General features: G+C 44.0%; 1 protein-coding gene across 4 annotated transcripts in view; it reads left to right on the plus strand.

Moving 5' to 3' along the window:
* The window catches only part of LOC135253442 (ephrin type-B receptor 1-B), a 243604-nt gene that overhangs the window by 203616 nt on the left and 26158 nt on the right, over positions 1–13830 (plus strand). For 3 of the 4 annotated variants that reach the window (XR_010329615.1, XM_064332731.1, XM_064332733.1), the window contains exons 10-12: positions 5153–5341; positions 5793–6040; positions 10354–10569. Coding sequence is in view for 3 of the 4 variants with exons in the window: in XM_064332731.1 (XP_064188801.1) it covers positions 5153–5341; positions 5793–6040; positions 10354–10569 (653 nt within the window). In the remaining variant the exon portion in view is untranslated. The remainder of the gene's footprint in view (positions 1–5152; positions 5342–5792; positions 6041–10353; positions 10570–13830) is intronic. The other variant, XM_064332732.1, reaches the window with a different exon arrangement.

Consider the following 13830-nt stretch of genomic DNA (forward strand, 5'->3'; position numbering starts at 1 on the left):
CCTAAATGGGCAAAGATTGGCAAAATTTGGCTTGTGCCTTAAGAGGTTAAACGATCAGGTCTGTTCTCTGTAAATTTTGTATTCTGCCTTAAAAAATTACAAAAACTATAATAATAATTCAGATGAACCAGGGTTGTCTGTTAATGGTTGCCATGCTTGAGAATAGCAAAAATCCTTGCTTTTTCTTTAGCAATTTTATGACATTATATTTCATGAATTGTCTGAAAACCTTGAAAGCACCACATCTCAAAACAGTGCACAGCAGCCTAGATCAATATTTTATGGAATCTATGAACGGAGTATTAAAATTAATTTGCTTAAATGACAATCAAAATTGGCATTGCAGTATAAATTTGTCATCCATTTTAGGCTGCTGAACAAAAATTAAAATAGAGTTTATTATTCACAGAACCTCAGACATAAAATTGATCTGTACGCAAGCAATGGAAATACATAAACAAAAGATCTCAAAGATCTGAAGACCTCTAATCATCAAAGCAAAAAGAGAATAGCCAGGGAGGTTTTGTTTCCCCAATTTTAATGTAATTAGTCTTTAATTAATTATTCCATGTTAAATAGCTCTCTTCATCTTGTGGATAACACGTTTTGGAAAATACAGATTCACTGACATCATATAATCAAAGCAAGGGAAAGAAACCTAAATGTTGACAATGAAAGAATTTATGAAGCTTTGTTATCCACAGGGCAGTTAGAGAGAATTTATTGGCAGGTGCTGATCATTACATTTGAGTCTTCCATGTCAGAGGCTGCTGCAACTCCTGTGATTTGACCTGTTGTTTGCACAGGCCAGCCCAGAAACACTGGCTTAAAATGAATAAAGGGGAACAAAAAGATCTGCAGTAGAGTGAGAGAGAGAGAGACAGAGACAGAGGGAGAGAGAATAATAGAGACAGGGAGAGAGAGTGAAAGAGCGAGAGTAACAGAGAGAGAAGCAGAGAGTAACAGAGCGAGAGTAAGAGAGAGAGGGTAAGCCACAGAGACAGAGGGATGGAGAGAGAGGGTAAAGGGAGGGAGGAATAGAGAGATAGAGCGCTGGGCTGTATTTCAGAGGCAGAAGTGGGAAAAGGTCACAGTTCTGTCCCCTTTCCCGGCCCCGTACCGGGTGTATCTGGGTCCTGTATTCAAATGAGTGCCGGTTTGCGTCAGTGCTGTGAAAGATTACAGACGCCGTCGAGGCCGCTAGCGTAGCCAGATGGAGATGGCGGTGATGGCGGCGGGGTAATGAGGGTGAGCGATCTGGTCCCCAACTGTAGACCGACAGATAACGCGACTCCAGAGCGGACGCGGGGGCTCTGCGCACATCTGCCCGGGTTTGTGAAGCCCCCCTCAACCCACTCTCCCCCACCCTGCCCCGACACACGGCCGTGGAGATTGATTGAGCTCCGTGTCCGTTTGGGAGCGTCTGGCCGAAACGTATCGACAGAGGATAAAACCCTGCCACTTGATTGCTTTTGGCAGCTGCTAACGAACAATCTGTTGCCATGGATTCCAGATTTGTACAATTAACAGCCTTTCTGCCCAGTGGTCCAGAGGTTATTGCGTTTTCTCTTTTCTTCCCTTTTCTTTTCTTTCTTGCTGTCAATTTTTGAGTGGAGCGCGCCCAACGACAGTTATCATGGGCGTAATGATCTATAATGGGGCCTATCTGTTATGCATTCACACTGTCCAGATAAAGGCATGAAACCATCACTCTGTGTTAAATGACTGGCCTCCTTCAGTCTGCTCTTTCACCAGTGTGTTTCTTTGTATTCTCCCCCTTTCTATCTCTCACTGTGTGTGTGTGTGTGTGCGTGTGTGGTTGCGTGTGTGTCTTATGGTTGTCCAATTTTTGCTGTTATGTTTTTTTTTTTGTTTTTTTTTAATCTGTGTATACCTTTGTCTGTGTCACTTGCAATGAGCATTGAGCTGAAGGAAAATTTCCATTTTATTTTATATTTAATGGACAATAAAGTTTTCTATTCTTTGCCCTTGGGAGTAAAAAATTAACATTTCTCTGTAAGGTTAAATTAAAACTGCTTTTTCTTCTTGACATAAGCAGTCTGTCAGTCTGCACAGTTCAGCCATCATCAAAAAAAAAAGCAATGTGAAAACAGTTGTGTTGCTCTGAAAAAAAAAAAAATTAGTGAGAGTCAAATTTAAAACCAATGTTGACTGACTTTATTCACGTATGAAACAAGTCATCTAAATGACAACTTAATATGACTGCGGGAATCCAAAAATTCTCTTCACACTGCTAAGGCAAAATGTTCCTTTGTTTACATTGTGGTATTGAAGCATTTATCCCTCAGCAATGTGTAAAAACACATTTGTTTTACTAACGGCAACAGCAATCACATAAGCAATGACAACTTCTCAGGCTATGATGTGAATTAAAGACTGATGCCACAATCACCCACTTCAGTCCTCCCTAAAATCTTCTTCTCTGGAAGTGGCGCAGGTTTCTCAGTGCAGAATGAGCAAGAAATCAAATTGAATGATGCTTCGTTTTGGATCATCATTCAATTTGCCTGCTATCTATGACAAAGATAAAGTAGGTTTCAAATAATGCAATGTGTGGATATCAATTAAATCTTTAAAAAAACAATGGCATTGTGAACAGCGCTACATCAGAGGACAAACTACGCCAGAGATGAAACTTAAAGCCATATTACAGTGAAAGAATGGTCCTTAGCATGGGGTGTGTGAGTTTTGGACTGTTATAGCTGTTGGCGCTAGGAAGCCATTATGTGCTGCTGAGCGTCTTGTTCTAAGCGCCTGAATGAATTCTGTAATTTGAGCCTATATGGACTCACTTAATTGTCAATTATATGTGTGAACCCGTCAGTTCAAAGCAATTAGGATGCGTTAGGCTGAGCTTGCATTCAGAACGAGGCGGAACCTGTCCGTTTGCACCGTGACATCTGCGTGGAATCGATCCCTCTTTCCGCCGTTAGCTAGCCCCGTTCAATAAGCCACCCCTCAACCACGGAAAATGCTAACCGGAGAACCCAGAGTCGGGACCGAAGACTTCAGCCGCAGCGCTGCGTTCAGTCTTCAGAAGCGAACTGAAGGAACTGAGGAAAAAGTAAAGATACGACTGATTCATATTTTTAAATTCATCTTCCTCGAAGCCCGGGCTGCAGTATTTCTGCTTTTTAGCTCAAGCTCCAAAGTGAGTATTTTCCTAGACTCTTACTGGATATGTTATGCCTCATTGTCGCAGAGAGCCGTGAACAAGAGGGGGTGCCTTCTGAACCTTCTGTCTTTGAGTTCCTCACGAGATTCCCTGTCTCTCATCGCTGCACGTACGCACGCACATTCTGTACCGCCGATTCATGTCCTCAGAGCTTGACATCACTCGTCCGCTTGTCAATCTCACCTGTGACTTCCAGGTTTTCCCTCAGAAGGCATGGAAGGAACATCAAAACGTTCAACTTGACCCAGAAAAAGCAGAAAGATATGGCTCTGTGACTCAGCGTTACCATAGACATGTTTCGCTGTAATCTGAAAATGTCATTGGCTGTAGTTTTGTAGGCTCCTGTGATATTGCTTTCTAAAGAGATTCAAGCGATGATTTTGGCCCATGGCTGTAGTGAGGCATCCCATCATTCATAGTGGCAGTGGCTGTCACACTGTGGCCAGTGAATAAAATGCTTAAATGGAAATCAACTGAATACCTTTGAATTAGCCAATGCAATATAGTATGTATGTGTGACCTGACTTAGTTTGGTCAGTAACCAGTATAGCAAAAAATATAAATAAGTGAATAAATACGGAAAATGTAGCAGTGGTTTAGTTTTCATAATTTATCTTTGTAAAGAATGTAGTATATGCACATCAAACTGGCGCGACCAAGTGTGTGACAAAAGAATGAGACAATGTGAAAATATGGAATACCCGCACGCCAGCAAATGCTCTCTTGTGGTTTATTCACAGTGCAACATTTTGACCCAACAGCTCTTTGTCAGGCCTCTGGGATCAAACATTGCACTGTGAATAAACCACAAGGGAGCATTGGCGGGAATTCCTTCTCATAATTTAGATTTTTCAAACATTTCTCTTTTCTGATTATTATTGTGTAAACTTAAAAAAAAAATCTGCTGGATATTTTAAGTGGCACAATGTCTGTTTTACCAGAGTTAATGGGGGAGGTTTGTCTTATGCTCTTACTGTTCTTTTGTAGGCTGAACGTTTAGCCACACCCACATACACTTTTGCCTGCATGCAGGCACGCACACACACACACACACTCCTCACACACGCACATACACACACGCGCACACACATGCGCACACACACCTGTTCGTGTTTTTCATTTGCCCTCAGAAAGAACGGTGCTCGATTTCCACCCGCTCCCATCGGTGACTCACCCCTTGCTGGCATAAAGAGTAATTTGATGTTGTGTCGGTTTTATCAGTTTATGTATGGGTCCTGGAGGGGGGAAAAAAGGCTCTTCGGAAATTGGTTCCACGGCTGTTAAAGGAGGGCGAAGCCAGCGCCAGTCGGAGGGACGGCTCCTATATATCCTCCTCTGACTGCTAATATTCAGGAGTCTCTCCTGTCTGATGAGGCAAAGCTTTATTCATCAAACATCTTTCAGCCGCAGAGACACAGTGCAGCTGGGGTATCTCCAGTCGGCAGCCTGTGGCTGGTGCATTGTGGGTTATGCCATAGCCAGAAACCCTTGGAAAGCTCGATGTGCACATGTTCTCTTCTGAGCTGTAAATGCATCCAATTAACATTGTTCTTTTCTTCTCAAGCCCAGATCTGGTGCTGTTTTGCTGCAGATGCTACTGCTTGATGTGCTGTACTCTCACGGGAACCTTAGGGCACTCCTCTAAAAAACATTATCTAAACTTGACCTCAGTTTCTTACAGTATTAGTAAACCTAGAGTAACTTAGTGTGTGACTGAGAAGACTGGTCTCTTTTGTGTTGAGTTAATGTATTTAGAGTCCAGAATAGGGGCTTCATTACCAGAGGGTTGCCGGTTCAAATCCCAAGTTGGAGCACTGCTTTTGCACCCCCAACCCCATGCTCAATATACATGAAGTCAAGTTTAGTTCCTTTTTCAGAGGAATGTCCTCGGTGCCCTTGGACTGCTACGCGGCTAAAGTTTCTCTCTGTGGTCCTGCCACCCCTTCATTATTTTAGAACTGTCTTTGAGACCAGATCTGACTAACTGCCACTCCCCCATCGGCTGCCCAACCTACTTCTCAGGCTCACCCGGGATGAAGATCTACATCGACCCCTTCACCTACGAGGACCCCAACGAGGCCGTGCGCGAGTTCGCCAAGGAGATCGACGTGTCGTGCGTGAAGATTGAGGAGGTCATTGGGGCAGGTAGGGAGACTGATGTAGTACTGGGCCAAAAGCAATGCTTTTTACGAGTCGTGCTGCTACCTTCATTTTTGAAAGGGCCCCATTTCTCACATCAGTAGAAATGCATTTAAATAGCTGTATGGTGTGAATATTCAGTGTGTAAGTGAGCAGTGCTCTTTCAATATTGTGGTGTCACATTCGCAGGCTTATGCATAATGTGCAGCGTTTACTAAATAAGTGTCACTTTAAAACATCACAAGGACAACAAGCAGATCCTTCACTCATTTACACCCCAGTTTAACCGAAGCAAACGAGGAACAAGAATTTGGTTTTGAGTCTGAAATGTCCTACTGAGCAGTTTTCCTCTGCTCCTTAATAGTTGTGTACAAATGTGCAAATGTTGGAACATGAAAACTGTAATTGCCGTTTGGGTGAGCATTGCCATGTGACAGTAGTGCTGCGTGTCTCCCAGGGGAGTTCGGGGAGGTGTACAAAGGGAGGCTCAAACTGGCGGGCAAGCGGGAGCTCTACGTGGCCATCAAGACCCTTAAGGCGGGCTACTCGGAGAAGCAGAGGCGGGACTTTCTCAGCGAGGCCAGCATCATGGGCCAGTTCGACCACCCGAACATCATCCGCCTGGAGGGCGTGGTCACCAAGAGCCGGCCTGTCATGATCATCACGGAGTTCATGGAGAACGGAGCGCTGGACTCCTTCCTGCGGGTAGGAGACCACTGCCGCTTGCCTTCTCTGCTCGCATTACCATCACCCCACAATTAAATAGAGACGGCCGCCATCTCGCTCCACGAGTGCACGGTTAGGCGGTACTTTGAAACACGGAGCCGTGGTGATAAATCAGCTAATTGTGGTGGATTTCACATCCAGCGTATTGGTTACTGTTTAAACTGAATGTCATTTTCCCTTTGTACGATCACTTCAATGATTTGCCTCAAGGGCGGTGAAGGTGACCCAAAGAGGGTGACTTACGAGCACATCTCACGGAACAATAATGTGGCATAATTCAGTGAATGTAATGACTTTGCAATATTGAAGCATATTGAAGGCACAATGGTAATTACCACACAGTGTACAATAGCGAGGCCCACTCAATTCCCTCCTTGGCGGGCTGAAATTGAGCAGGTTGTCTGGCTCTCTTTAATGCACTAAGGCTCTCGGAATTGGGGAGTGAGGCTAAATTGGTTCAATCAAGGCTGTGCTTGGTGGAATTAGGTGGTTAAGTGCATTCCCGGAAGAAAAGTGGGCAGAGACTGCGGCCGCTCAGGTCCACAGTTGAGTAACAGAACTTCTGTGTTATTAACTCAGATATATTCTTTACTCTGTTGTTACATACATACTGTGGAGAACTGGCAATATAAACTTTGTCTTTTCGTTGGAAGTAATTTGGTTGGTACAAAGTAAAGAGGTACACAGTGAAAGGTTCCAGTTAAACAACATCAGAATGAATTAAGTCATTATTAATATGTAATAATGCATTATTTCTTAAATTATGTATGAACCTTCCTGAATCTAGTTGAATGTTAAATTATTTGGAATTTTTTACAATAGTCACACGTGCATGTCTTAATAGACTTTAACCTGTGCAATGTCAGTGCTATATATTTTTTTCTCATAAAAATGTGCAGCTTAGTCAGTATTCAGCCCCGTCCCTTAATCCTGAGGATCAGCTGCCTCTGCACTTTGATCTGATACTTGTTTAAAGTGTGCCCTGGAAAGCGTTTGAAGTTGGCCTGCCGGCTGTGCCTGCGCTTACTGCTATGTTTGACTCACGGTCATGTTGTTTTTTTTATTTATTTTTTTTTTTACTTCCCTCACGTTCATTGATCTTTGCATTCAGTTCAAAGCGTGCTATTTCCAGAAAGGCTATTTTAAAACTGGAGCAGAGTTGGGCAGATCAGTACTTCCTGTCCTGTGTTCCGTGGCACACCGGTGCAGTGGCACCCGGCCACAGAGAAAGAGAAAATAGTAAAAAAAAAAAATAAGGGTAACACTTTAGCATGCGGTGCTGTTGTAAGTGCTCAATAAAATATTAATAACTGAATTATACGTCAGAATCATATAGAGGATGCATTATTGATGACTTGTCAGATGGAATAAATGTTTTTAAATTTGGCATTAAGGAAAAGACAAGGGTGGCCAGGTTACATAAATGCCACACAGAGCTACTGTGAGCACAGGGTTCCCTCGAGGATCATTAAAGGCACTCACCATCAGCCCCGACTGGGCCTGTTTATGAGACGTTTCAGATCTGAGCCTGGGTTATTTCATTGCCTTACCATGACCTGGCAATCTGCTGGGGCAACACCCCAATTTCTCCCCGGGAGAAAGAAAGGTGAGTTTAAGCATGCCAGGGGTTCCTCCGGAAGTCCGTGAGCTATCGACTGTCATCAGTACGCGCCACGCATCTCCCATGACCAACAGTAGCCCCTCTGCCGTGCTCTGTGATTTTCCATGGCGGAAAATAGCCACTGTTTTATGGAGAGGCACTGTTCAGCCGCTGTACTCCTGGGGTGGGCCAGGGTGCCACTGCTCTGACTCGAGAGTTACAGCTGCCAATTCCAAATTGGGGAGAAAAATTGATTAACATATGACAAACAGTAGCATCAGTGTAACATACAGTGGTGTCATGTAGTAGTGTCAGTTTTGATTGAAATGTATGTAAGATACAGTAGAGTATGTATTGATTGGCATTTAACATATTATAGTTTCAGTATTGATTGGTATGTGCCAAACATTAAGTTCAGTATTGGGAGAGAGAGAGGAGAGATATCATAAGCTGGTATGCTTACTCTATATAGGATTAGGTTGCTCTGCACCTCCAGGACTTACAGTATGTTTGTAATAGAGTGCTAGATCTTCAGCTATCTCACTTGTCAAAATTTAGCAGTTCATGCAAACAATTATAACAATTTTATTTAATTCATTTAAAAAAAGGCAGCCAGTCCAGCAATTGATAATAAGGAGGAATCTGTTTCATGAAATAAAATAAAATCAGGATGATGATTCTGATTGTCCTGCTGGAGAGTTGTCTACTCGTGGACCTGTAGGAAGCGCTGCAAAGGAACGCTGAACAAAGCAGGCATCTCATTCTGCAAATCTGTGCATCGATTGCTGACATCCACCAGTCTTCTCACTATGACGGAGTGGGGAATTAGGAAGACCAGCCTGGAATCGTCACTTAAGATGCCTGCATTCTGCCTGTGTGGAGTGCACCTTGGGGTGATGGTGCTGAAACCATCTCGTCCTCTTTAGGGAGAGCACTGCACTCCGCATGCACGCACACACACACAGACTAATGCGTGCAAGTACACACACATGCACATACACACACATGCGCGTGCACACGCACACACACTTTCACACACACACACACACACACACACACACACACAGTTGCACACACACACACACACACACACACACTGTTGTTACTGGTGTTTACCAGGTGGTGGTGATAGTGAAAATCAACAGTGAGTGTGTCTCCAGTCTTGCAAGCTGGCTCGTGGGAGATCATGACCTATGGCTATCGGACAGGCACATGCCCAACAGCCTGGCTGGATAATGAGCTGATGTAATGTGGAGCAACAGTCAATGTCACCCTGGTTACCGTGTTCAGTCATGAATGATCAATTCATCAATCTGATGCCAAACTCATTTAGCATGCATCCAAAAATCTGCAAACTGTATTTTTATATTAATATTATTTCATCATGTTTATTTATGAGTTTTGAGTTGATGAGTTTTTTTTCCCCCACCATGCTCTGTCTGGCTAGGAAATTAATAACGCAATAATCGTGCAATCTAAAAGAGAGCTGCTATGGTGCTTCCTGCTGATCAGGAATAGCTCCGGGCAAAGATGCCTGACCTTCCCATAGTTGGTACAGTTAGAAGATATCTGATGAATCTTGCCGGGAAATGAGTGTTCGGGTTAAGGCTCTGTTTCCGTAGAAATTCCGAGGCCTCCCCGCCATTCTGAAAAAAGTAGGTCATCGTGAAATGAGCGAGTCTGCTGGAACTGGCATTTTTCTTGCGGGGCGTCAGAGGGCCAACGATACGAAACAGATACGGCTTTTCCTTCCCAGTGTTCTCTAATTTAACAAGCAAAGAAAAAGTGAGAGAGAGAGGAATAGAGAGAGAGAGAGGGGGGGAGAGAGAGAGAGAGGGAGAGAGAGAGGGGGGGAGAGAGAGTGAGAGAGAGAGAGGGAGAGAGAGGGGGGATTAAAAAGGACAGAAATGAATTGGTATGGTTTGGAGGACTGGAGCACATGTCCCACGGGACACGTTATGCTGGGCGCACAGAGCTGGAAAGGCATGGCACATTACTCACACGCCGTAGTCATGCGGTGCCAAAGTATACATATTCATGAGGCCTATTTTCACCACATTAAGGGGAAAAAATGCTCTGTAAACAAATCCGTTTTGATGATGATGATGTTTATTATTCCCGAGTAGTGTTTATTAATTTTCCAAGATTAAATACCACAAAGAAAATTAATTTGATGCATGCTTTAAACAAACTAATGGTTTTCACCCAGCAATCCATCACTCATGGCGTACTACAGAATGGCATTACTGCTAATGCAGTAGTGTATGGCTACATGAGCCTTTGTGCTTCTTAGAGCGTGTGCAGTATCATAGCTATAATATCATTAGTCTGTTTCTCAGAGACTGGGTCCTTTTTAGCCATAGTAATAGTAGTCTTATCAACGGAAAGCGTCTTAACTTAGTGTCATCTGTTTGTGGTTCTTAGAAACAGAGCATCTTTGCTATAGTGTCAGTAGTCTGGGTTCTTAGAGACAGATCATCTTATGAACATTGTCAGTGGTTTGTGATTCTTTGAGCCAGAGTATCTTACGAACAGTGTCAGTAGTTTCTGCTTATTAGCGACTATGTAGTCTTTGATTCTTACTCTATAGTGTCAGGAGCCTGTTTCTTAGAGGCCGAGCATCTTAGCAAAGGGCGTTTAGATGTTAACAACCACTGCTGCTTTGAAACATGCATGTCCTCCATCTCCACAGCAAAACGACGGCCAGTTCACTGTGATCCAGCTGGTGGGAATGATGCGTGGGATCGCAGCCGGGATGAAGTACCTGTCAGAAATGAACTACGTGCACAGAGACCTGGCCGCAAGGAACATCCTGGTCAACAGCAATCTGGTGTGCAAGGTGTCTGACTTCGGCCTGTCTCGCTACCTGCAGGACAACACCTCAGACCCCACGTATACCAGCTCCCTGGTGAGTCCGTTTATCCCCTCTACATACCTATTTAAGGAGGGAAGTGTTGCAGGTCCTCCCGGCTTAGACCCTGTTATCCCATAAAGACCACTTCTGGGGTTTTTATATTATTCTTAAAACCCGGGAAAGCAGGAGCGCGATGACATCACTGCACTGCGAAAAATCAAAGCTGAATCCCCCGATGTAATGGCCCGACAAAATCCGTGCTTACGGTGTTTTTATGTGTATCGGTCCAGTGCTTGACATTTTGAGAAATATCGCTGGGCTTTTTGTTTTGAGAGTTTTAGGTTTGCCATGATTCGTCTGGGCAGGTAAACATCGTGGCTTATGACATCTTGCTGGAAAAATAAATTCATGTATGCCTTTACATGGTCTTGTGGCACTTGAGGTATATTTGGCTAATGTGATCATGATTCTGTAAAGGTCATCGGATCTCTTGCCAGATACACCTCACCAAATTGAATTCTTCTTTCACCTAAAATACTCGTCCATTAGTAGCAGCAGAATGTAGCACTGCGGCTTTTGACTCTCTCCTTGCTAATGTAACTTAATGGACACAGACTATGTCCTCTGAGTGAGAGAATGGTTAGCATTCAATCAATCAATCAATGATTCATTCAAAATTTATTTATGTAGCGTATTTCTCAGCCATGTCACAATACGCTTCACAGACAACCCTGGCCTAACCCCCCACAAGAGCAAGCTTAAAGCAACAGTGGCAAGGAAAACTCTGTGTGGCAGATGGGAGAAAAACCTTGGAAGGAACCGGACTCAAGGGGGAAACCCATCCTCCTCTGGTTGGCTCAGGGTGTAGATTGGTTACCAGCATGGTCAGTCAGTCGATGTTTACATCATTCAAATTGCGGCTGAGGTGATGGGCGGGGCCGAGTGGCGGTGGCGGCGAGCAGCAGGTGGCGACGGAAGTAGGCAGGGTGGAGGCTGCGACGAAAGAGGGGCTGGACTGCCGGTTGGGGGGGGGGGGAGGGGTAGCAGATGACAGCACTCTCGAAATTTGGGGCAAAAGCCCCACCGGCTCTTGTGATTTACAAGTTGAACACCAAACACAACTTTATGACAAAGCCCTCCCGTGTGCAGATGTAGGAGCACCTGTGATGAGAATGAAACCCTTACGGTGTAGATTTGCTTGGGGACAAACCAAGAAAAAGAAGTTCTACGAAAGTTATGCATTGTACATACATTTTTATAATATTTCAGATGGCTGTGGATTGTTTCTCTGGTGAAGGGGACTTTTAAATGTCAGGAACTGTGTGTCTGTGTTTAACCAACAGTTGAGCCCTGAGTGTTTCATATGAATGCATCGCTGCTTTGACATTGAGTGCTGGAATACTACTTTATGGGTCAATCCCACTGAGTTCTGGGTTAGACGGTTTTCACTATCAGACCCTTTTCAGTCTTCTTTTGCAGTTTGTTGAGTTTTCTGGAAGCCAGTCTTTTGTGTTGTCAGTCTTCGGTGGTGCAGACTTGCACTGATACCCTGTTATTGTATAGCATACAGTAGCTTGATATCCAGTTGATGGAACAGGGTAAATGGGGGACAATAAGGGGCGACATAGCTCAGGAGGTAAGAGCGGTTGTCTGGCAGTCGGAGGGTTGCCGGTTTGATCCCCCGCCCTGGGCGTGTCGAAGTGTCCCTGAGCAAGACACCTAACTCCTAATTCCTCCCAACGAGCTGATTGGTACCCTGCATGGCAGGCTTTCACCATTGGTGTGTGTGTGTGTGTGTGTGTGTGTGTGTGGTGTGTGTTTGTTTGGTGGTTGTTTTGTGGTGTGTGTGTGTGTGTGTGTGTGTGTGTGTGTGTGAGAGGCATCAATTGTAAAGCGCTATATAAATGCAGTCCATTTACCAATATGTGGGCTGTCATTTTTAGGTGGCTTTCATGATTGTGTAATGAGATGTCTTAACCATGTTCATTAATACATTAGGTAAGTAAAATGAGTTAAAGCTAAACTGATCATAAGTTACTAACAGATGCTGCTGTAAATTAAAAGTGCATGTCAGCCCCTCTGCAGTGTTTATCCAGATTACCTTACTTTCTGTGGCTCTGTGATCAAGTAAATGAACAGTTGTTTACACAATACCCCTGTGTATCCGCTTCGCAGGTACGAAGAGACCAAACGCCCCTCTTGAAAGCAATAATGGTGCTGTTTTGTCAAAGCTGTTTGTACAGCATAATTAGAAGCACTAGACAAAGAACAGTGCTAAGAGGCTGTGGAGAGAAATGGATTTTAGAAATGAGGAAAAAAAGGTAGAAACATCTTAAAGAGCTGAAACAAGCAGCTGCAGTAAGTCCTCATAGGCTGCTCAGAAGGCCGAGGTGCTCGTTCAGCATTTCTGTGCACTTCTCGCTAACCGTAGAATTGGGGAGTTTTTTAAGGAATATTTTTATTTGGATTTTTAACCAGGAATTGGGGTCTTTGTTCTCACAATCGACTTGTTTTCAGCATATCGTTCGTAAGAAATAGAAGACGTGGTGAGAAGTTCGATTTCTTGCTGACGTTAGACACCCACTACGCTTGTTCCACTGTGGTTCGGTCCACTTCAGAATCTCTGATGACCAATGAAGGACCTATTTTATGTTGTTGCTATCCGAAAATGTGGAGATGATGGGCTTTTCCTAGAAATTCAAATTCAAATTCAGACCTGATCAGTTAAACCTTACCCTCCAAAGGGAATGTAGGGTTAACCAGCGTTTATAGTAGGCCCTGTGGCACACGCTGCTCAACAGTGTTGACTCTTAATTGTGTCATCAAAGCTGTATCATGTAGGAAACTGCGGGCAATACAGACATAATGGCAATCTAATCAATTCCCAAATGACAAACTAATTGAGTCAAACTGTTGTTTATTGTTTGCTGACATGTGTAAATTGCAGTTTAAGAAATCTGTCATTCATATTTTGCAAAACAATATGTGATGCTCAAACCATGTGGTGCAGTTATAGTTTTTATTTTTTAATTTTATGGCTTCCTCTGTCCTGATTCCAAATTCAGTTCCAGCTCGGCACATAGGATTGCAGTGTGGTCAAGCGTGCTGTGTCTTTCCAAGCCTGCCACGTGACCTTATGACTTTGTGGTGACATCAGGTCATGGCATTTGTGAAGGTGAAGCTGATAGCACTGCTGGGGGTCGTCGAGTCCTGGGTGTCGCCGTGTCGGCCAATAATTAATACACACACCCTGCCCCCTCGTTCTGCGGACTCGGGCTGTTATGCTCACGGAAACGCAGCGAGGCCATCCCAGGC

This window comes from Anguilla rostrata, chromosome 4, assembly GCF_018555375.3.
Source record: "Anguilla rostrata isolate EN2019 chromosome 4, ASM1855537v3, whole genome shotgun sequence".
Taxonomy (NCBI): domain Eukaryota; kingdom Metazoa; phylum Chordata; class Actinopteri; order Anguilliformes; family Anguillidae; genus Anguilla; species Anguilla rostrata.